At 38.7% G+C, this 21,747-nt stretch overlaps 1 protein-coding gene across 2 annotated transcripts in view; it reads left to right on the forward strand.

Annotated features, from left to right (window-relative positions):
* Positions 1–10,089: 10,089 nt before the first annotated feature.
* The window catches only part of LOC111232643 (sodium bicarbonate transporter-like protein 11), a 26,892-nt gene continuing 15,234 nt past the window's right edge, over positions 10,090–21,747 (forward strand). For both annotated transcript variants that reach the window (XM_022760253.1, XM_022760254.1), the window contains exons 1-3: positions 10,090–10,258; positions 20,555–20,605; positions 21,428–21,523. In XM_022760253.1, the coding sequence (XP_022615974.1) occupies positions 10,198–10,258; positions 20,555–20,605; positions 21,428–21,523 (208 nt within the window). In that variant the 5' untranslated portion in view covers positions 10,090–10,197. The remainder of the gene's footprint in view (positions 10,259–20,554; positions 20,606–21,427; positions 21,524–21,747) is intronic.

The raw sequence follows: 21,747 nt of genomic DNA on the forward strand, positions 1-21,747 counted from the left end.
TATACATGGAATTATGGGAAATATTGTGAAAGAATAAAATATATTGTTGTCTGAATCTTGCCACATTTTTATCTTATCATTTAGCTTTTTTAAACCTTTATGCTAGAAACTAGATATTGTATGAATATAAAATGTTTTAAAAATTTTACTTTTAAAGTACTTACAAACACAAAGAATAGGTCAGGCTCAGGCTAACGTGATCATTGATTTCTATCATTGTAATCTATTTACAATATATACAATATATTTTGGTTTCAAACTGTTGTTCATGCAAAACAAACTATTTCAATATTGCCTTAGATTTTGGTATAACTCACTATTTTGTTATGTTTATAGACTAAACAATTAAACTGACTAAAATCTTATTAAAACATTTTTAGTTAAGATTTAATGCCATTTTTTTTAATTGACTTGTTTATTTAGTTTCTTATGTTCCTAGTTTTCTTTTTCCTAATGAAATTTCCTGTCAGAAAATTGTAACAGGAAATCAAGGCCTCAAAATAGAGCAAAAATAATTAATGAAAACACAAAAGAGAGAAGCTGACATATTCTCCTTTGTACTTTATAGACAAAAGATTTTGGTTTGACAGGAATAACTTTTCCACTTCCCTGTGCCACAGAATATTCTCTTCCAAACTACCTTGATTCAAGTTTTCCCTGTCACCTTGTTAGTGCTGCCTCGCTGCCTCAGGTCCGCTCAACCAGAAAATGTGTCATCTATCTGTATCATTATGCCCCCATTTTTGTGAAGCTCATAGTTCACGCCTGTTCAAACTGGACAGCCGGAGACAGAACTCTAACATCTCTGGCAGGGTCAACAGTGTCCAGGGTCACTGATTACCTAATTGTTGCTCATTAACTCCAAAGTACCTGTGACCTCTTCATAACACCCTTCCTTATCAGAATGCCCAGATACAATGAGAACCAGAAGATGCACACTGGTTGTGGCAACACATTTCAAACCCCTGCTGAACTCTGATTCTCTATAATTATGTGATCAGCTTTAACCAGTTGCGTACAAGCTTAGTGTCTGGCAATATAGACTAAAACAATACATTTTCTCTCCTTCAACGTTGTTGCAACTCTTAGGGATTTATTTCTATTCAATTAACACATATCCAATGAAAATCAATGAAGAAAATTAGGCATTTCCACTGTCGGAGCTTTTCCTGGGGAACAGAAAGCTGAGGATGTGGGTCAAAATCAAGTTCCCTGCAGTGGGGGTAGTACTCTCTACAAGTTCAGGAACTTTCAGGGTGGAGCTTGCGTCACAGTCAAACACCCGGCATTTCTAAAAACCTGTGACTGCAAACATGTTGTTGTGCTTATATTTTGGAGCCAAGAATAGTCAAGATGGAAAAGTTGAAGTTCCTGGGAATTTTGGTGAAAAAGCTCCTATTGTTTTTATTATCCAACAAGCAAGATCTCACTGATCAACACTCATGGACAAGGCAAAATTGTAAATTGTACCTTATTGTTATGAGAGAGGCACTTGCAGGTAGCTTTACAGATTTCTTTATATTCACATTTTAGAAACTAAAACTAGAGAACACAAGTCTTTCCTTCACTTAATACAACACACGTCATAGATCATTTCCAGGCTCGAATTTAATGACATTAGCACTTGCCTGTGATTTCAAAGGAGTTAATCCTTCCTCAGATCACCTCACTTTTAGGGCCTGTTTTGTTTCCACAGCTTTTAGTAGTTCTGAGTCTGACAACCGGTCCTCTTTTTGTTTTCTCTGTGTCCCACAACATTGCTACTGCAGTGTTCTCGCAGACTCAGACACACGGTTGACCAAATTTCTCTGCACACACAGCCTTGGATCACAGCTGACAGTTGTCACAGAGAGTTTAAACTGTTTGTGATATCACATCGTCATGGGACAGAACAAACATAGGATGAGTTTGACACAAGTCTTACCTCTGAATTCATTTTGGGCCATGGAAACTTTTTCACTGAGGTGAGATTTTGTCATCACAACTAACACATCAGTGACAGCTTGGAAAAGGCACAATAATTTAATTCTGCACCAAATGTTTTTCCTCCTTCAGAAGAAAACAATTAATGTGACACTCCACATAAACAATGCCCTTTCTGCACTGTACAGTGAATACATTTAAAATCATGTTAACATATGCAGATTACTTTATGAGTACAAATCAACCAAAATTTCCAAAGATCAAATTTTGTTGAGCAACAGTTGAGTTTGTTTGTACTCAGTCTGTCCACTGTGGCTGCAGAGCTGTGCCTCACAGGCATAAAGCCAGCGGTGGGCACAGTGTTGGTCACTGCTACTTCACTCCCTACACAAATTGTTGTTATGTCAGTAAGGGCTTGGTGCAGACATACTTTCTCTTAAATGAAAACATAAATATGATTTATGTTTTCATAAAAGTCCAATTTCTGTTTGGGGGTGCAGTAATGCCAGCCCTATTTACTGTATACATAAAGTCAAAATCTAGTTTTATTCAAATGCATTAAATACAATTAGAAATGATAGTTATGGTTATCTATAGCTCACAATTATATTTGTCCATTAATTCTGTTCTTGTCACTTCTGCTCTGCTGCTCATCTTGGGAGGGTGTGGACAATACATTCAGCACGCCAGCCCTTTTGTTTCTCTGTCAGCAAGGAGCTTCACCAGGATTGTGTAAGGCTCCTACAGGTCTCAGCATGACTCTTGGTCGCACTGACATTCAGGTCAGGTGCCACTGGGCTGACAATCTCTAGTTGTCCCCCCCTTCAACACCCAGGGCACCATAGATTCTAATGTTCATTGTACATGACGACTTGCCACAATATGTATGCAAGAGATTTACTTACTACTAAAGAAAACATTAATATGATTAACCAGTTAGACTAACTGAATGTGCTAATAAAGTACTATGGTTAACACCATGGATTTACTGCACAAAAGCCAGAGTAAATAGTGAAATTCCACTGTTAATAGACACATCAACTTGAGCAAAATGACAGGCTACAAGTCAAACCACAGGCCACTGTTAGAGCTAAATGACAAATCACTGCAGAGAAAGCTCTGATAACAAACATCCCATTCACAAATTACACCTGCTTTATAGCCAAGGTGTATAATGCAACTCCACTTCACTCATGGCGCCTAAACATAGGTAACAAGACTGTCAGAGAGAAGCCATGTTTAAGAAAAGCCATTCAAACCAGCAAGCAACAACAAGATAACATGTGACAAGTGACACATGTTGTGTAACAGGCCAAACAAACAGGAAACACATGCCACTATGAACAAACATCTGACACTGTATCACACCGCACACATTTAAAAGGACATGGCTCTTACCTTTAGGAGAGCAGCTTCTGGACCAAGTGCGTTCAAACTCTTCAATCAAGTCGATGAAGTTAGGCGTTTCCATGACACAAATTAACAGGTAACTGTATATCCAAAATGTTGATAGGGAGTACATAAAGTCTCAGTTTGACGAGTCACTTTCAAACCAACAATGACATTAGTGTGCCACAGATTTGTCGCCGGGCTGAAACTGGTGAATTGATTGTGGCTTCCCTCTGAACTCCCGCCATCTTTCGCCTGGAGCTACCGGTGGTCATGCTCCCCTTGGACCGCTGACTTATTCAGTGCCAGGTAAACTGAACCTGGCTGAGTGTTTTCATGGATAAAATAGATTAAATGTCCGACACATTTTGACTTCCACCTATCCCCGATGAATAGTCACATAGCAACATATCATGGTCCTCGAAGGCTTGCCAAATGGTGCTGATAAAAAGTTGCTTATCAGATTAACATTTACATGCGAAGCTGCCGGAAAACAGGTGAACGTTTCAGCAACACTTCAAAAATAATTAAGGTCGATGTCGGGCGTTATGTGAACGTAAACTCAATTCAAGGATTTAAAATCTAAGGTGGCGTGTAACTCTTCCTCGCTTTGTCTACCTGACTGGTTGTGCTCAACACTGCCCCCTGTGGCCGGAGACTATATAGCAACAAGCAACGTGAAACTTGTCTATTGTCTAGTATTTTTTTTTTTTTCTTTCAGTGTTTCTGTAGAGCTGGACTATGTTGTTTGGGTATTTTTTAGTGTAAAAAATCATGGGCAACAGTTTTTTAGATGTGAATATAATATGTGAATAGTTTTTCAGGATAGTAAACTCAACATCTTTGGGTTTTTGATGTTGGTCAGACAAAACAAAGAATATGAACGTCAGCATCTTGAGGTTCAGGGAATTATGCTGGGACTTTTCACTATTTATGGACATTTTATACTCTCAACAATCAATCAATTAAAAAATGTCAGATGTATTTAAATGAAAATTAACATTGGTCGCAGCCCTACATGATAGATTAATATTACCTCGCTGTATCACTAAAAGCTACAAGAAGGCAATTGGACTCTTGCTTGAGGTTTTTGTTCCTTGTCCTTCCCTCTCTCCTTGTGGGCACATTCTGAGCCTGATGGTGAGGGGTTGTGATAACTCCCAGTTTGTGTTCCAGTGGGTGATAAGAACCAAGGGTAAATATTGATCTGTGTGTGCTTTTTCTGTACACTTCAACGTTGAGGCTTCTGTCATCTTTACTGTGTACTGCTCAGTCCAAGAAGGCCAGACTATTTACTCTGACATCTTCCCAAGTGAACTTGATGTTGCTGTCCACAGCATTGGTGTGTCATATGAAGGCGTCCACTTCCTGTGTTATGTTTTTGACTCAGTCATCCACGTACGTAAACAGTGGCTGGCAGCAGTTCAAGCAAAAGAAGGAGAACTGTCATCTACCTTGCTGTAGGTTGTATGAGTGTTAATCACATGACACAGAAAAAACTAAAACAATTTGATTAAACATAGATTTACAACAAACAAGCACAATGTAGCTAAAACAGCTCAGATCTTAAAATTTCATTTTGACACAGAGTTTGAGAGCCAACCAAGAGTTTAAAAAAGTTTTAAAAAGACCTAAACTCACATATTGATGAACTCCTGGGGTCAGCTAAGCAGTACAAATCACCATCCTTGAACAGAAACTCCATTTATTCAGCTTGCTCATTTATTAAAGAGCACAAGCTGATACTGGTATTCAGTTTTGAAACAATGATTTCCACTGTTGTGAAGCTGGGAAAGATGGTAGAAATGCATGGCTATAAACTTTCATCTATAATACACTGTATATCAAAAAACCTTACTGACATGTAATAAGAATCACAAAACCTTTCAAAACAATGAAATAAAGCGAGCTTGACAAGAGAAGAGAATAGCGTCTATTCTTTCGTGTCAGGTATTGCTGGTGAACCTTGATAATGCTAATGAGGGCTGAAGTTTATACATGAATAAGTCCATGCTTACCCTGGAACAATTAGATACAGATTAACTATTTTAGGCACCTGGTTTACTGTGTTGGCAGATAGTCAACACAGACAAAAGTATTTAAGAAAATATTGTGAAATAATGAAACACAGAAGTAATTCCATTGTGCTTGTGGATTCAAGGTAACAGTGGACTCCTGGTATCTTTGGCCTAGAAAGAAAATACAAGAAATAAAGAGAAGGTTATTACTGTTAGAATTCCACTATGAAACACAATTTACCTACTGGCATTATCCACTGGCTACGACCTCCACCTAACTCAGATATTTCTCTGAACTACCAAGGTAGCCAAGTAAATCAAATGTGGAAAAAATACATTAAGCATTTGTGTGTTTTTGGAACATTGTGTGAAAAACACAGAAAGTCTTTTCAGTGTTCTATATCTCAATGTAAACAGGTTGCACTGCACATGTGAAGTCAAAGTGAAATAAAATGATTTAATCCTAAACTATGACTTGGAAAAGTCTACTGCCAATGAATTATATAACAAGGGTGCTCGTTATTATTTGACAGGCCAAACCGTATGAGGCCAGGCCACTTCAATTGCCAGAGACAGGTGAAATGAATAGCTGTCCCAATGAATGTCTCATCTGGTACGGTTGTATTGTTAGATTTCTGCACATAGATTAGGCAGGAAAACTCACTCTGACAATATCGAGCTAAGAAGAGATTGAAAGTTTGAGATGCATCGTAATAATGAGCCTTACGCAATACTGAAAACTTATTGTATAATTGCATAAAAAGTCTTTGTTAGTGCTAAAACTGTTACACAGCCATTTCATGATATGAAATGAGATTATATGTTAGAGCTTGCAATATACTGGCATTGAATTGTTATTTAAATTAAATCAAGACACATCATATCATGGTATATTACAATACATTACAGCAGTTTTAGAATTTAAATTCTTATTCCATGCCCATATATTTTATGAATTCTTGTATATCTAGCACTTTTTTCCTGAGGAAAATGTGCTCTTTTAATGTCTCCGCGGAGATGGTGACTCTCTTTTATAAAAGTTTTATAGAATCAGTTTTAATGCTCTGCATTGTTGCATTGTCTGGTAATTTGACTCTGGCCAACAAAAACAGGCTTGGTAGACTCATCTGAGTGGTTTGTTAGATTTCAGGGGGCAGTCGAGCCCAGCTTACCGACCTTTACAACAGGCAGGTGTTCAGAAAGGCTACTTCTTCTCTGGAGCGCCAAGGTCACCTTCTTTGAACAGACTTTGAACTGTTACCATCAGATCGTCAGTTTAGGGTGCCTGTTATGAGGACCAAGGGATATAAGTTTTCTTTTGTTCCCGTTCCCGTTGTGACTGCTTACTCGACTTCTGCACTTTGACCTTGATGAATGAACTCTTACATATCACTCTGGCCATCATGTCATATTGTTTGTTGATGTCCATAAATGTTTTGGTGTTATGTTTATCTTTGTATGTGCGTTTTTGTATATCCTGGCTGCAAATCAATTTCCCTGTAAGGGACAATGAAGATACTTTGTACTTTATACTATGTACTTTGTATTAACATACTATCATTTGAGTTCCAGAAATCAGACAAATATAATGAACTAACAATTGAGGCAATGAACAAGACGGATATTTTCTGAGAAGTGAGATTTACTAATGAAGTGGCAGTGCTTCTAGCTGGCCTCTCCTGTGTGCAATGGCTTGAACTAAAAAGATGAAGCTGCAACACTCGGCAGCAATAATCACATATTAATTCACATATGTGTAGACCTTCCTAAACCTGTGGGACTCGGCTGAAGTCAGCACTGTGTGGGTGTCAATAGTACTACTAACCCAGTGAGAGAGAGATACTAGAAGAGATATTTTTCTGTGAGCTTTAAGTAAAAAAAAACATTACAATGTGTGTTTTCAGTCTTTCTTTGTGGAATAAAACCAAGGTAGGCTAAAGAAGTAGTTACATGTGACATTCATGGTCTCCAGAGGATGAAGTCAACCAACTTTGGTAATTCCCTGACTTTTCTTCTGCCACCATAAGGTTCACCTTTGTGATCTTGAGTAAACTCTCTTGACATCTGTTTGATGGATTGCCATGAAAGTAAAGCCTCAGCTGTAGTTTGTGTTTAGTGTTAATCAACAAATATTAACATGCTAACACACTAAGCTAACACGGTGAACATGAGAACCATTATATGTCATCGCGATGTTACCAGTGTTACTGTGTGAATGTTAGCATGCTGATGTCAGCCTTTAGTACAGTCTCGCCCAGCTGCAGGCATGACTGTAGACTTGTAGTCCTGTTATTAAATGGGCTCAAGTTTTAAAAAGGTCTCTAGCATGGATCTTACAGCATTTGTTCTGCTGACACATTTTTAAATTCTCAAATCTTTTCAATAGTTCTTGGTTAAGTTTCACTATGACTGTCTTTTTCCTCATCATTCTTGTAATTTACAATTTGAGCCCTCAGCTGAGTTGATACGATTTCTCTTGAGTATGAAAGTCTTGTGGCTCTATCTTGCACCCAGTGCAACAAAGTGGCAAAAAGTGCAACACAAGTTTCTTTGCTAGTTTCAGACTGACACAGTTGTCATTTTCCTGTCCAGCACCCAGGTTGTTTAAATACCAAATACACTTACTCATCCGTGCGCCCATGGGCGTGTTGGTCTTAAAATGAGGTGTGGTCAGGTGCAATGTTGGTGCATCTTGAGGCAGCGGAAAGTGATGGTGCAATTGACCAGCAAAAACCTGCTATTAAATGGCGCATGGTCAAGAGAGTAATATGTGCCAACATAGGTGGGTGCACAGAACCCAAACACTCTGCCTGTTACGCACAAGCAGAGTGAGCTGAAAATGCACTTTGATGTTGGGATAAGTCAGGTGGAACATTACAATACAGCCTCAGAAGGTCAGAGCATTCTTTGTGACACGTTAAAATAGAGCCTTTGTGGTCTGGTCCTCAAATATGCACTTGAATGTGCAAATTTGATGGATGACAGGTGTGTTGTCCGTGTGCAGAGAGCAAATGAGAAAATGTGAAGTCCTATCTTCCCACAGTAGGTGTTCACCAAGGAGGGACATCTAGCCTCTTCATTGTGGTTGCTGTCAATACAATTACAGTCAAAGCTGTTTGGGTAATTCATAACATGGTCGGCATGAAAGCTATATAAAAATTTGGTGTGAAAGATTTCTCTAAAAGCCATTTGAATAATGATGTTGTTTTCAAAATGAACAAGTTCAAATAATCAGGAGATTTTTTTTAAAAGTGTTGTATGAATCCTTCCGCACTCACACCTCACAATATGAGGTGAGAGGAACAGTCTGAGTCTGGGGACAAAAGTGAGATTCAGGTTAAAAAAAGGTGATAATTGGAACAAAACTGAAACAACTTTTACACAAAGTTCTTTGGCACAAGAAGGATTTGAGTGGAAAAGAGACATTGTGCAATAAGAATACATTCACGCTGATGCATATGATGTTTGTCTGTGGTACAATAAGCTTACAAAATAAGTGATAGATTACACATGAAAGTAGATGATTGCTGTAAATTCCTGTGGACAAAATATGGGAGGAGCATCTGTTAAATCCTATCTTACACACGTTTCACCTGCTGCATTAATGTAATAATGGTGGTGGCTCAGGAGCTAAAAGTCAGGATATCTCTTCATCTGACACTTCAATTTTTCTGTCTCTCTGGGTGGGGTGCAATATCAAATCTCTGGAGTATCCATTTGGGGATTTATGAGGTGGGGTAGCAGGGCGGCCTCAGGTTGCCAGTACACTTCATCAGACGTGCCTTGCACTTTCCCGACGTTGGAATTGGGGGTGGCTGTGTCAGCGAATTTCTGCATCTTTCAGAAACTGACATTCCAGCATTCACACTCCACCTCACACAGTGATTGGTCAGCCTCTATCACGTGTCTTTTTTCATTACTGACACAGCTATTTCTGTTGCTTTTGATGTGTACAGATGAGTACAACACTATGAATACTTTCCAAAGGAGACTGGAATCGTGCACTTTTGTCCCCATATATTGTCATGTTTGGTCCCTCTCTGTGAAGGTTGGCCTTTAACCCCACCCCAAGTGTGTCCAGTCAGAAAACAGCTATAAATACCATTGACCTCCAATGAAATAGGACAACATGTCATAGTAACTAACTCTTTTTGAACATAACCCAATTCTTAGAATATCCTCTTTTGGCATAGGAATCAATTTGGATGCAGACTGAATACACACACATTCTTCCTCTGCTTGAATGACTTTACAAAAACTGCATGTGCAACGTGTAGCACAACAGTATTCTTCAAGAGGACATGTAAATACAGTATACTGTACATGCACATAACGTTAGGCTGTGTCTGTGTATTGCAAATGTGATCAAAACAAAGCAAGACCTCTGTTCAGTTCTGGGGAAATTCAGTAATACTTGCCTTTAAATACAGCTAATCCATGGCTATTTAGAGACTGTTGTATGCAGCCATTTGAATTGCATGAATAGTCCAGTGAACAGGCAAGCACTTGTCTAGGAGATGCTATGCTATGGTTCCATTCATGGTTTAGCATTACAGTAAAGCGGTGAATGTCTTACAAGACAATGACATTAAAATATCAATGAGTCCCAGCATGGGTTAAAAGTAGTTTCCTCACACCTTCCTCCCCCGTCTCTTTCGTCTCCTCGTTCCCCAAGGCCTATCTCAAAGTCAGCTTCACTGTGATTGGCAGAGAGGACATTAAAGTGTTATTCATTGGCAGTGACCCAGTCCCATTTACCTGTGGGCCTGCCCGCAAGATCACTCATGCTGCAACTTACACACAGGAATCACATTATCCAGTCATATCCAAAATATCACAGAGTTTTTGTTGCGTTGCCAGAATCCTGATGAAAAACAAAAAGGAAGCTGAGGAGACGTCGGGAGTCACTCTGAATCATTTTGCTGAAGGTAAGGGTCATAAAACTGAAATTCACATTTGCATCTGATCATCAGTGCTTGTTCTTTGCTTTGTGGGAGCACCAGAAAGGAGGATTGTTCAATACCAGGAAAAGTTTGGCTTGTTTTACTGCCTTATTGCTGTGATTGACAATATTTGCCCATGTCACGCTCAGAAAGAATTGTAGCAATGCTGAAATAATTTATTCACAAATATTTGATCCAAATATCATTTCTGTAGAATACAGTGTGACAAATGTGTGAGGAAATAATGGCCCTGTGATATAGACTGTGTATATGTTAGCATGCATTTTTATTATGTGTGGTTAGAGTGATATGCAGTGAAAGTTTTTGGTTGCAGATGTGATGACCTTCATGGAGAGAGGTCAGATATATGAACATGATGGGCAGCAGATTAAAAAGAACAGTACAACATGTACATTTAAGGCTAAACTGAATCAGCACAGACAAGTGTTTGTGTATTGATTAACGTCTAATTGTGGCATTATTAGAATGTGGTGGATATTTTTATGAATAAAATCCATTTTACTTCTTTCAAAACCACAGTGATTAATTTAGAATAAACAGGGAGATAAACATGCAATGGTGTATCTGAGAAATAACAGGTGAATGGTAAATTTCTCCTGGCACCTCAATATGTATAATAATCACACAAAACGGTCTGTCCGCACATGGGCCCATATTTAATGTTTGACTGCCAGCTTTGACATGCACTCACATTACACATTACACATACATGTTACACATTTATAGCTCCCAGGCAGTAAAATATTGTCAACAAATTAAGACATCTAAGACTGAATTACGAAGCTACTGTTGATCGTAGGTCTTTCTGCAGATTTTAACAGAATCTTTACCATGAAGAGGCTTTATATTTGTTGCTTTTATAACCAATGATGCAAACATCATGTGTGTTTTGGGCTTTCCCCTGATAATGCCCCTCAGTTTGTTTTTTAAGTTTGTGTTTCCCCCAGTTATGCCCCTCAGGCGCTCATGGAGTTTGATTAATGTTTCACAGGAGACTAAGCCAAACTCATTGTGTTCTTGCAGTGAACCCCTTGACCACAGAACATTAGTTTATTAATGTATCATTTTATTGCTTTCCCGGCCTATTTGTTACTGATGGTGTGGTCACTGTTTGACTATATGAGTGGAACAATCAGTTATTTTTTATTATTAACCGAATATGATGAGCTCAGATCTGAGCTCATCATATTCGGTTAAAAAAAACAGAAGCAGAAAATTACTCAAAATATAAAAGGTCTGCTCTAGTTTGTTGTAAATTAGGTCTGTAGGACCCACAATAGGTCTTATGAGGTATTTTTTGGCTATTAAAACTATATACACTGTTAATTTAATTGTATCCTTATTTTAATAATCAAATATGGCACGTGTAACCATTTTAAGTCACCCCCATAAAAACAAGCATACAAAAAACACATGGCAACATAAGGCCATGTTCAGCACAAATGACATACTAGAGCAGAAGCCTGAATTTCAACCTAAAAGTTGTTGCAGGCAGTGGTTAACATCCTGACAGATCTGGCAGAAAATTAGTAACAGGCTGCAAAAGAGTTCCAAAACTCTGAGGACATGACCTCAGTGTCCTGAAGGTCAGATGCGACCCTGTCTCAGAAGAGACTGACACATTTCCCATGAGTAGAAACAGGAACATCAAAACAGAAAAGTACAACTTGTTTTGACGAACTAGGCGCACTGCAGAAAGAAAAATATTTCAACTATGTTTAGCTTCACTGTCAAGTGTCAAGTCTGTGACCTGAGTGAGTAAGAGTACACAGCATGAAAAATACAGTTTCTTATTATTAAATCCTCAGCAGAGTCAGACTCATGGGGGCTGCCATGCTGCTTTTGAACAGACTGCGCTGCCATCTCATGGTAGATGAGGGAACAGTAACGTCTGCACTTCTTTTTTGTCTGCTTTTTTGCCGTGGGCCAAGTAGTGATTGTCTTGAAAGTTGCCAGCTCACCCAGTGTCCCAGTTTCTGCACCCCGAACATCAACATGAAAGTTTCCTATCTGGAGACTTTCTTTATTTTGTTTGCATCCACCCGCCCATCAAAACTAATGCTGCCCTGCATGAAATAAAATGTACCTAAGGTTCACTGTATCTGCCTTTGACATCAATTAAAAGTTGGCTTGTAACTTCTAGGAAAAATAACAAGCACGTATTATGTGAGTAATTGCATCATGCAGTTAGAAATTGAATGGTAGGAATCCACAGGGAGAATGTCACCCGCTTATACAAGAACTATTTGTTTTGGATGCAAACGATTCCCCTGCAGAAAGCCACTTACTCTTGCACAGGTCATTTCTTTTTTCATATTAATATTCCACCATGGCAATGAAGTTTGTCTTCCCGACTGTCAGATAAAAGCACAGCATTACAATTCTTCCTACATGTGTGCCTGCCAAAACAAACAAGTGGAGTTTGTTCCTTCAGGCTAAACTGAGCATTCCTCTGGAGTCAGACTCAATCAAAAAAATCACAGTCTGCATAAACAAGTGATAGTCGGGTCACATTGCCGCCATCATTTTTATTCAGACAAATAAACTCTTGCAGGAATTTTCAGGACATCTGCTGTTTGTCTGCCTACGTATGTTTGTGAGAGTGAGGAATCGGACAAATAAATAAATATCATTTCTTGTTTTATCTTTGTTTAAATATTTCATTGTTGTTATGGTAGCTACACATTGTCTGGTTGTTAAATTTATTTCTCTTTCTTCTGGGGAAACACAGTTTGCATCTCATTTGAAAAAAAATGCTATATCAATACATTTATTATTATTATTATTATTTTACTGTTGTGGAAATACCTGACTATAAGGTCCACAATATCTAGAGCAGACATGTATGAATGAAAGACGAACAAAACAGGAAGTAACAGTGAGTTAAAGAATAGACATGTAGTTTCTGTGTAGCTCTGAATCAAGGACCATAATAGATTGTGATTTTTTTTCTGCTTACTGATCAATTACTTTATGAATTGTTTTGAACAGTACATAACCAATAGGCAATTATTAAATCACTATTCACATTACTTTCTATTTTGTCTCCTGTTTAGTAAAATGCTTGATCCTATTGAGTTGTGTCAAGAAATGCATCATTCATGTTAAGTTCTCCATTTTTGTGTCACCAGACTGACAACTAAGCACCATTAGTTCATGAATGACACCCGCCAAAGATGCACATTTCCATTAATATTCCCCTTCATCAGTGAGAACCACCATCACCAGTGGAGTAAATTTATAGCTGCTTCAGTTTTCCTGAGTAGCAGGTCTCACAGTGAGTTAACAGTCTAACTGCTGGGGGCAGTGTGTCTTCAGTTTGGTCCTTGAACCAGGCTTCATTTTTTTTCACTGCGCTCACCGGGGCTGTTTTTGTGTCATTGCACCTGGCTTGCATCAGGCTACTTCCTTGTACTCTATCCTTGACAAAGTCTGACGGGGCAGAGTGTTGCACTTATCAGGCTTTAGGGTTTGTAGCAGTTATGAGGATTTCACAGATCTGTGTCTACATGATATCAAAGGGAATGAATGAATTACTAAACTAAATATCTATGTGTGTAGACAAGAGGAAAGGAGTCATATCTGCCCTCCTCAGACTCGACCTTGAAGATCATTGAAGTGATATTTCTCTTGTTGAGTTTTTGACCACTAGTAGTGCTATGGAGCACTGTTTTTTAGTTTTACATCTGATTTCAGTAATATGCAAGTCAAATTGTTCAAAAAAGCATCATCTTTATTCGTCCTAAAGGACAAATAATACATTTAGGTGAGAAACTGTGGATTTAAAAAGATAGGTTATTGGTTGATGGTTACCAGCAATGAAGCTGTTTGAATGCTACAACATAGTGCACATTGGTAAAGATACATTGTCCTTAATTGTGATATTAATATCACTGTGTGTACAATAGAAAAATTTACAACCTTGGTATCCATGTAGCACTGACAATGACCTGAAAACAACATAGAGTGCACAGATTTTCCACAAATAGAAACTTACTATTTCAATTTATACTGTCAAAAGAATTAAAAGCAAAAAAACCTCACTGAAAGACAAACCCCTTAATCTCAGTGGGGTTAGTACAGATAACTGGCTGTTTTTCTGTTTTGAAAAGATTATCATTTAAACAGATTTTGAATTGATTTTCAACAGGATATTTGTTGTGTAAAATAAAGCAGCAAGAAGCACAACCTTTGCAAACCCGTGAATCAAAAGGTGTGTTGGAGAAGACACTGAGATTGAGCAAAAAAACTCCCACACACTGTGTTGTATACTTGAGGTAACAACGTTTCAGTATACAGACCTTCATTGGGTTAAACCGATGAGGTTTTTCTAACTGCAAGTGTAGAAGGAGTTTTTTTTTTTTTTGCTGAACCTTAAAATAAAGCAGTGAAATAACATTAACCAAAGTTTCAAAAAAACTTTCCAACTGATGTTAGTGTAATAAAAAAATTAAGAGAGAAGGTGTGCCAAAAAGTTTAAAACCAAATCCCCAAATCTGATTTACTTATTTAATTAATTTTCGATACCTACATTACACTCCAGTTCATAGGCACAAGGACCCAGCAGAAACAAATATCCCCCTCACCCTCCATGCCTTGTCTTCCTGCCCTCCCTCTTCCTCCCCCAAACCCATGTGCTTGCTGGAGGAGGTGCAGGGAGGTAATTCTACCTCTGCCATGTGTGTGTATGAAAGATATTAAAAAGGGATCACCAGTGAGTGCAGGGTGTTAGGGAACAGAGAGAATGATGATGGGTTGAACTTTGGAAAGCGTCTCATCTACAAAAAAACAAAAAAAACGTGGAGAACATGGAAGCCAAAAAGGTCCTCCATTTTGTGCCATCTGGTAAGTTTTACAGGGGTGGAGTGGGGTGAGAAGGTCTTTCATGTTGCAACCTGAGCCAACTGTGTCAAACATGTGGAGAGACCCTCTATACAGTATGTGTGAGTGAGTGTGTGTGCGTGCTGATAGGATTTATAAAATAGTTAAAAGATGTTGATAGCGTATGTATTGCCAGCATTCATCTTGAGAAGTACAATAACTTCATAACACTAATATTTTAGTTGCCTCTTTGGGTGCTATCTCAATGTTTAATGTCTTTATATTACTGATATTAAAACCACAGAATATGAGCTGAGAATGAGATGCTTTTATTGCCAGGAGGGCCAGTAAGTGGGTCAATATTTACAATATGGCAATAAATGGTACATATGTCTGTCATGGAAGGTTTTTACAACAGATCTGCAAATAATTTTCAGCATCTGTTTGAACGCTCTTATAGTCACACACACCACAGTGAGTGGAATCGTTCCAGGAAAGTATATTACGCTGATTCAAAAGTACTTCTATGGTTAAACTTTCTGTTGTTGTATTAAATTGGAAGGTCTATAACTTTATGCTGAAATAGTGTCATGTTATTATCCAAGTTTGCTCTATAAAACTCATCAACTTTCATCACTGCACCTATAAAACACAGCAATCACAGTGTCCGTCCAACACACTGGAACTAACTGACAATTAGTCCATAGAAAATGAATTGGTGATTGGATGAATCTTTCGTTGTCTCACTGTATGTGACAGTTAATTGAATGTTTCTATTTTGGACAGCTGGTTGGACATGACCTTCAGCTTTAGGAAATCATTCTGCATTTTTCATCTTCTAGACCAAACTATTAATCAAGCAGTTTTGAAGATAATTGGGAGATTAAAAGATAACGAAAATAGTTGATCGTTGCAGCCCCACAACACAAAGTACAAATGTAGTTTTTAATCAGTGCCTTCATAGGGTTAAACAGTCCTGCTTGAATTTTCTCAGGTCAAGGATTAAGAAGATTATCTGGCAGAAAAATGTCTAATATCCTAATCTTTCCACTCTTGTTTAAGGCATTCTCTGGTTGAAGCTGATGATAATGTGATTTCAGTTACAATTCAGTCGTCATAGACGCTGCACAAGAATTTGCCATTTGAGCTTCAGAGGGATCTTTACAGATCTTTTCTTCCAACTATAGATAAACTGTTAAAAAGATTAGACTCAAATTTAGATGATCTATACACCCATGGAAATTGTGAGGAATTTGCAGCAGTCTTCCGTAACAGAATTAATAATATATATCCAATATTTCCACAATTAATTCAGACCCCCCTTCTCAATGTACTGCTGGTCGGTCCACCTGCTCTGCTATCACTTTGGAAAATCTCAGAAAGGTGGTAAAGAACCTCTGCGGATTCACCAGCTCTATATCCACACTGCATATTTTAAAATTAAAATTAAAGTTGCCTGTGCACTGATGTTGTAACTACAGAGAGCTTTTTGCAATCTGACACATTTCAGTCAGGTTTCAGAGACAGCCACAGTACTGAAACTTCTTGAGGTAATTCATGATTTATGAGCTAACAGTGAAAATAGTAAAGTTTCTATGTGTGTATTATTAAATTTGAGTGCAGTGTAACATTTTAATTGAGAGGCTTGAGAAGTGGATATGACTTTCGGGCTCAGTACTTGAGTGTGTTGCACCCTATTTAAAGGGACAAAAAGTTTTGGTGTCTCTTGGGAACTTTGTCTCTAAAAATGTCCCTCAGGGGTCATTACTTGGTCCACTGCTCTTAAATCTGTGTGTGTTACCTTTTGGCCACATAATGCTATCATCACTATGCTGGTGACACACAGTTACACCTGTCCCCAGGACACTTAAACCCTGTCAAATCACTGGTTAAACGACATAAACACTTGCCAACCTCAACTGCTTTTGTCATTTAAAGACTATCTAGAGTAAAAGACTTCTTGACTCAGGCAGATGCAAAAAAACTTGCACATGCATTTGTTTCTTGTTATCACTGGTCTATCTAAAAAGACAGTGGGCAGATACAGCTAATCAGAAATGCTGTTGCCAGAATCCTAACAGGTAAAAACAGATTTGATCACATCATACCTTTTCTGAGCTCTCTGCATTGGCTACCAGTTAGTTTCAGAGCTGATTTTACTCACAACACCTCTCTAACTTAGTCATTCAGCACATCGTCTGACTCCGGCCTTTTAATTGTTCCGAGAGTTAAAACAAAATTTGGTGAGGCTGTTGGAATACCTTGGCAAATTACATTAGATGTGCTCCAACATTAACAGTGTTTCCTTCCTGTTTTCAGACTGGTCTGGTTGCTTGTATGCGTGCATGTTTATGTATGTATATGCTACATATACATATTATTGTTTTGTTCTGATTTTAACATCAAGCACATTTAATCTCACCTGCTGTGCTACAGAAATAGATTTTGCTTTGCTTTCTTTTTGAAACATATCAGCCTCTCAGAGGATTAGTGCCATATGTCACACAAACATCTTTAATGTCTAAATGAAAAAAGCAAAGACATGTACTTTGGCTAGTAAAGAATGACTTGTGTGACTGCGGTTACTGTTGGTCCAGTGATCATGTCCACCATGGTGTTTAAACAAACATCAGGCCGTCTTTGAGGTGTTGGAGTGGAATGAGCTGTGGTTCCTCCTTCCTGTTATTTGCTTTATTTCAATACATGAATGTGTACATTGTGACCTACAGTGTATACACTGTTGATGGTACAGCTGTGTGCAACCACCATGGTCAAACTGGGTCTTGATAAGATTGACGGAGCTTTAGCAGTAGATATAAAAGTTTAATATATTTTGTAGCACACAACAGTTTTACTACAAAGCACAAAATTGAAAAGCAGGTCCTAATATTCAAAGGAAAAGATTCAATGACACCTTACTTTTATGGACACCATGTCCTGTCTCCTGTCTGCCAGTTTGACCTCGCACAGTTCAACAGTTCAACAGAGTTTTCAGCTTTGTAGCTCGGAGCAGTTGTTTCCAAAGACCCAACAAGGATTCTTCTGTTTCCTATTGCTCAAGGACATCCTCTGCCAACAGATAGCAGGATGGCAGGGATTAATAAAACATCCCTTAGGCTTTAAGTCAGCTCAAGAGGAGGATAAGGGAGAAATGAATAAATTATAGTGTGACCGTGCTTTTTTGGGAACGTAAACAGTTACGTTTTTGCCGACTGAGATCCAAATACACACATCTAGCCCATTACATTGCTTTGCAAGCTACTATAACCCAAGAGCTAGTGGTGAAGAGATGCTTTATGTGAAGAGTTGTCACCTCAAATCACATTTGATTGGATAAATTAATGTATACAAACCATATAAAATCTGGAATTGCATCACAACATTCACCAAAAGCTGTTTTGCAGTAGAGTACAAACAGGGCCAAAGGGTTGGAAAACAGACTATTTTGAGGATTAGCTTCAGTGTCAAAGTTGCACCTTGTGGGAAAATGCAAGGCTCGACTTACACTCCTGTCACTGTCAACACCATCAGACTGCACCGTAAGCATGAGGAAGTTAGCCCGCCGGCCAACAGGAAACCCACAGGCATGAGCCACGGTAACCCACTGGCCTGCAGAAATCTGTCATGTCTGACAGATTTTACTGTAGCAGTCAGTGCAGACTGAACTGTGATGGTTAAAGAAGAACAGGTGAATGTTCCCACACTAACTCTCCTGTCAATTTTTGAAGCACAAATGTCATTTATGCCTTCACGGGGGTTTTACTGCTTGACCTGATGAGAGTCAGTCTCTAATGTCGATCCCGGTGCTGATAAGATACAGTCAAGAGGATTTACAATAAACTTGACATTTGTCTTTATGAGACAAGACCATAAAGCAGACTAAATCATCCTCCCCACACCTGGCTCTGGTACAAACAGCTCATTGCACAAGCTGTGAGGCACCCTGTTGTCTGTACCGAATCCTGTGAAGAGGGGGAGGCCTGGGAATGTTTCGTTTAATCTGCTTTGAGATATAGCCTTGCCCGGGAGCCCCTGGAGCCAAACTCTGCCTCAGGCAAGGAAAAGCTCATCCGTATAGCTGCAGCAGTGTCTCACAGACACATGACCGCCTATACAAACATCAGACACAGCTGGTGTCAGATTTTTGTTGTAACTGAGAGTGAATGGGTTGTTACATTTTATTGTCTTCTTCAGTATCACCATATGGCATCCACTGTCTTTAATTTACACCATATAAAGTGTCACGTCACTTTAAAGGTCCTTAAGGTCTGATGAGAGTCAACAAACAAACAAACAGCTTTTTAGTTTTAAAATTTAATTTCTGTTAACAAATCTCCACGTGTGACAGGAGTAGATATTTTCCTGCAGGCTAGAAACCTGCTGGTGAAAGCAGACTGTTTTTGTCACGCAAAGTTGTAAAGTAGAAGAAGCAACAGGGTCAAACTGTGTCAGTCCACATGGAGTCCAGTTTCACACAGTTTTATCACCATGCGCTGGTCAATTTAACTGAGTCAAACATCTCCATGAAAACATATTAAACAGCAGCACTGCAATGGAGGGATTTGAGTGCTTTCATTCATGTGCTAATATTTAAAATGTCATGGTGTTAGTGTGGCTTGGTGAGCTACGGGTTTAAAGCAATATGCTTGTCTTGACTTGCATTTCTTTTCCCATCTCTCTACTATTGACTCTCAACTATGGACATAAAAAATATATATATATATTTTTTAAATTGTGTGGTTTCACTGTGAAAGGCTTCTTCACAGTGCCAGAAAAAAAAAAGTGGTGGGACCTAAAAGTCAAATGAATATGTTGTCAAAAAATCCTGGAATCAGCCACATAAATACTCACCATATGTATGATTTTAACAGTGAAGCACACAACACTCCTCCCAGGTTGCTAAAACTCCCTGATCTCACATCACCTCTGCTGTCACACTGTACAGAGGATGATAAGGGCAGAAAATGGATTAAATCTCAAAATTAAAGCTGCACTAATCAATATTTTTATATTAACAATGGGTCAACTGACTACATGTAATGTTACAGAGGCCTCTCGTAGTGACAAACCCACAAATTAGCTCTTTTTAGCATCTTTTAGCACATTGTTTTGGTTAAACGGCCCCTGCAAATTGACTGTTTGGGTTTATCTCACTGCCCTCATCTGTGTTGCTTCCAGATGCAGCAGGAAGCTGTTTTCAGTAATAAATCTCTGAATACTCATTACCATTTAGCAACGACTCCAGATGAATGCTAATGTTGCTCAGAATCTGCTCATTGTGTAAATAAACCAAATGTTTGCCAACATGTTCGCCATGTCAGATTTATAAGGTGATAATATATCAGCATTGATTTTACAGCTTGTTGTGCTGCCTCCAAGTGGTGAAAAGTCCATTTACTGTTTAAAAGCCAAAACATTTTTGTCTTTTCTCCCCCACAGAAGCTCCATCCACGGGGAGGTCCAAGAATGGATACGTTTTCCAAGAGATGGGTGCGTAGCTGCAGTAACACATATTCAACTTACTTGCATTTCTCAGCACGGATCCTGCTCCTTTATGTACTTCATATGATCGGCATTGCAAACATAAATAATTTTTTTCCCCCTTTAGGGACGTGGAGATAACACACATTAATTTATTGCAGCAGTTATTTATGCTAATGCCAATGTTTCTTGCTGCTCACTGATGACCCATTTCACATGCTGGTGAGCACAGCAAGTCCCATCGCTGAGTGTTGAGAGGTTAATTAATGGGTAAATAACGAAGCAGATGATCTCCGAGTCAATGATGGGAAGAGGGAATATTCATAGCTCCAAGCTTTGCTCATGAAGGGTTAAGGTTAATTCTCTAATTCCGCGGCTGGTTCCTCTCAGTTCATAAAACTCAGTCATATTTATCTTCTATACAATGAAGGAATTTACGAGGGGCTGCTATTGTTATATTGCTGCATGTCTGGTTTAAGGGTTTTTTTTTTATTGTGCTTCTCTCCCTCCTTCTTGCTGTGTGCTTGTCAACAGATGGCAGAGTGGTGGGAGGGCAAAATAAATTGTCCCTTACTGGAGACACTGTTAATGTGGCTAGCATAGCATCATAACCTTGACACAAAGAACATTTTTATCTCAGTGTGGCTTATCGCAGTCAGGCAACGACTGAGGCTGCAAAATGGCCTTTATTATTGCTGTTTATTTTATGTGGTTCACTTCGTTGTAAAGTGAATTTGAACAAAACACAAAGCAGTTATCCTGACATAGAAAGTCCTCAGTTGAAACTACAGCGCTGTTTGTAACAGATAAACATTTATGCTTTATCCACAGAGCTGCAGGATGGGGAACAGGAGGATTGTGGGCAAGAATTGCCTGTCACTCACAAGGGCCACATCTATGAGAACCAGATCCAGATCGGTCTTTCTGGTGTGTGTGTGTGTGTGTGTGTGTGTGTGTGTTGCTGCATATTATGCTTAAACATGTGGGGAATTTGTTCTAAGAATAAATATAAAACTCCATCATTGAACTATTCAGATTAACAACATCACAGTGATTGGCTATTAGGTTGTTTCGTACTCTAGTGACTTTCATCGTCTGAGAATAATTTGCAGCCTCTGCAATTAGGAAATCGTGAGTGCCAGCTCCGATTC

The sequence above is a fragment of the Seriola dumerili genome, unplaced genomic scaffold, assembly GCF_002260705.1.
Source record: "Seriola dumerili isolate Sdu_G_001 unplaced genomic scaffold, Sdu_1.0 BDQW01000331.1, whole genome shotgun sequence".
Classification (NCBI taxonomy): domain Eukaryota; kingdom Metazoa; phylum Chordata; class Actinopteri; order Carangiformes; family Carangidae; genus Seriola; species Seriola dumerili.